Source organism: Monopterus albus, unplaced genomic scaffold (genome assembly GCF_001952655.1).
Source record: "Monopterus albus unplaced genomic scaffold, M_albus_1.0 scaffold1.1, whole genome shotgun sequence".
Lineage (NCBI taxonomy): Eukaryota > Metazoa > Chordata > Actinopteri > Synbranchiformes > Synbranchidae > Monopterus > Monopterus albus.
Window position 1 is genome coordinate 451,494 of NW_018127881.1, and position 2,434 is coordinate 453,927.

At 35.3% G+C, this 2,434-nt stretch overlaps 1 protein-coding gene across 1 annotated transcript in view; it reads right to left on the minus strand.

Annotated features, from left to right (window-relative positions):
- Positions 1 to 1,274: 1,274 nt before the first annotated feature.
- atg7 (ATG7 autophagy related 7 homolog (S. cerevisiae)) overlaps positions 1,275 to 2,434 on the minus strand; it is a 53,559-nt gene continuing 52,399 nt past the window's right edge. The window contains 1 exon segment of the mRNA XM_020605470.1: positions 1,275 to 1,490. Coding sequence (XP_020461126.1) covers positions 1,458 to 1,490 — 33 coding nt within the window. The 3' untranslated portion in view covers positions 1,275 to 1,457.

Here is a 2,434-nt window from a genome sequence, read left to right on the forward strand (position 1 = left end):
TACTAAAAAGGTTTTGGCAGGCCACCTTTTTTGTACGTAAAGTAGCCTCGATGAACAATAAAGTGCTTTTAAACCACTGTGACTGTGTGGGTGTGTTTGTGGCTGTGTAATGGTTAAGACAGATGGTACAAGTGGGCGATTATTTTGGATAATAAAATGGGTCCAAAGAAGGCATGTAAAAAGAATGTATGGAAGGACGTAGTAAAGTGTAATAAAAGGCAGAAGAATCCAAATGCACACCAGAATTCCAAATAAAACATGTTTTTACATAAATGTAAACAGAGAAACAATGACATTTATTCTAGGTTTTGCTTAAATACTTACAGAAGAGACTTAAGGTAACAAAACAACTCTAAGTAAAAAGAATTGTGAAAACAGAATCCTGAGTTTTAATTTCACATCAAAGATTAAATTTGGCAAACTCTAGAATAATGCATTTTTCTCAAGATTCTCATTTTAATCTCAGTCAGGAGCAAGTCTCTGAGCTTTGTTTTGCCATTGCACTAATCCTATTCTGTAAATATCCAAGCAGCTGCTATAATTTACACCTTACACTTCAGTAGATCTGACCCAAACCACAGCAGAATAAGAAAAGAAACAAACAGCGGAGACAGATAAGTGCATGCATCGACACAAACAAACAATAAAAACCTTCACTTGGCCCCTTCAGATTAACCTGCGGTTGTAGGTCCCAGGTTGTCTACAGTAGCTGTAAATCATTCCCATTTAAGAAACCATGGTTCAGTTAATGTACAATAACATCTGTGCAGGATTTCTCAGAGTAATGCTTTCAAAGGAACAAAGCTGGTTTTAGTATTAACTGTACTGTACAGACAGGGAGATGGATGCATTTGCTGAGTTGTGAATTGTTTTTATGTTTTTATACCGCTTTCCCCAAACTAAATGAGTGAGCAGATGTAGTATGCTAGTGTCTTGCCAAAAGGCTCTTCAGCAAATCCATTGTGAATGTGTTGGTGGATGGACCGAACCTGTGACCATTCAGTGAAGCTTTTTTTAAAGCTTTTTAGAAAAAATAGCCCCTGAATACAGTGTTGTTATATTTTAGCTCAGGAAATTTAGCTGACTCCAAACATTGATTTAATGTGACTGAAAACACATCATGAAACAATAGGAGCAGGTACATTCTCCCTTAAATACAACTGTAAAATACTGATTTGTTAAACCTCTGATGTGGTTATTCATGTAAAGTGAAATACATTCAGTGAATTTTTTTGTTGCTGATTATAGTTTTTACAGAATTACTACTCACGTCAGACTTCTGGAAGTTGTTTTAATGAGTACATGAATATTACTGTACCCGCTGTTATCTGCAAAGTGCTCAGTGAGCCATCCACTCACCTCATCCTTTGTACAGGTGAGATAAAAAAAAAAAAAACCAAAGCATTAAACATGATTTGGAGTGTCCATTCCTTTAGTGGTTTTGTTCCTCAAGTCCTTCAAATACTCTCATCATCGCTCATATCCCAAATCTGTTGAGAAAAAGACACAACAGACAAAGTTAATAAAGACAGAAATAAACAGTTAATATGGAACTCATGTAAATGATGACTATGTAGTTTAATCAGTCTTAACTCAAGAGCAAAAGACAAGATTGTAGCAGGTTTCAGCTGAGTTTGCTCACTGAGATGGTTAAAAACTCCAGGAAAAAATTACATGTACAAAAAAAAAAGGTTTACATTGTTCCTTCTTGAGGTCAAACATCCATATCTTTTCTCATAAAACCTTTGCTAAGTCAATTTCTGAAATATTGATTGTAGTTGCAGTTTTTCCTCAAAATGCCGTCAAACTACTATTTACAAAGTCATGAATGAGCTTAAAGAATAATGTCAGTCATTTTCTATATTTATAGTATTTTCAACAATCCCCACGCAGAGACAAAAACTAGCAATGAATTACCGCTCAGTCTCCAATCTGGATTAGCATGTTCGTCTGTGACACTGACCTCAGTTGTTGTTCAAAAATGAAACAACATTAGAGAAAGTGAAGTGAAACATTAGAAAATGACTGACTTTATACTTTAAAGTCACACACATACATGTCTGTCTAATATATGTAGTGTACTCACTACATGTACTAAATTAGATACAGCATGTACATTACACAGAGTCATAAGGCATTATGAACATGACTAACAAATCTGTTGAGGTGTTTACAATTGTTCTGACACAACTGGACATCTGTGCAGATGCCTGTAGACATCTAGTGTACAGAATTATACAAATGCCAGTTTACTGCAATACAATTCAATCCCGAGCACTAAGGGCTAATTTAGGACAAAGTGTTAATGAAAACAGGAGGAGACTGATAAACTGCACTTCAGAGAACATAAAGGGAGCTGCAAATCTAATTCCCTTGGCTGCATGTACTAATTGTATAACAGCTTTGAAAATAATTATTCACAATCATAGCTAAG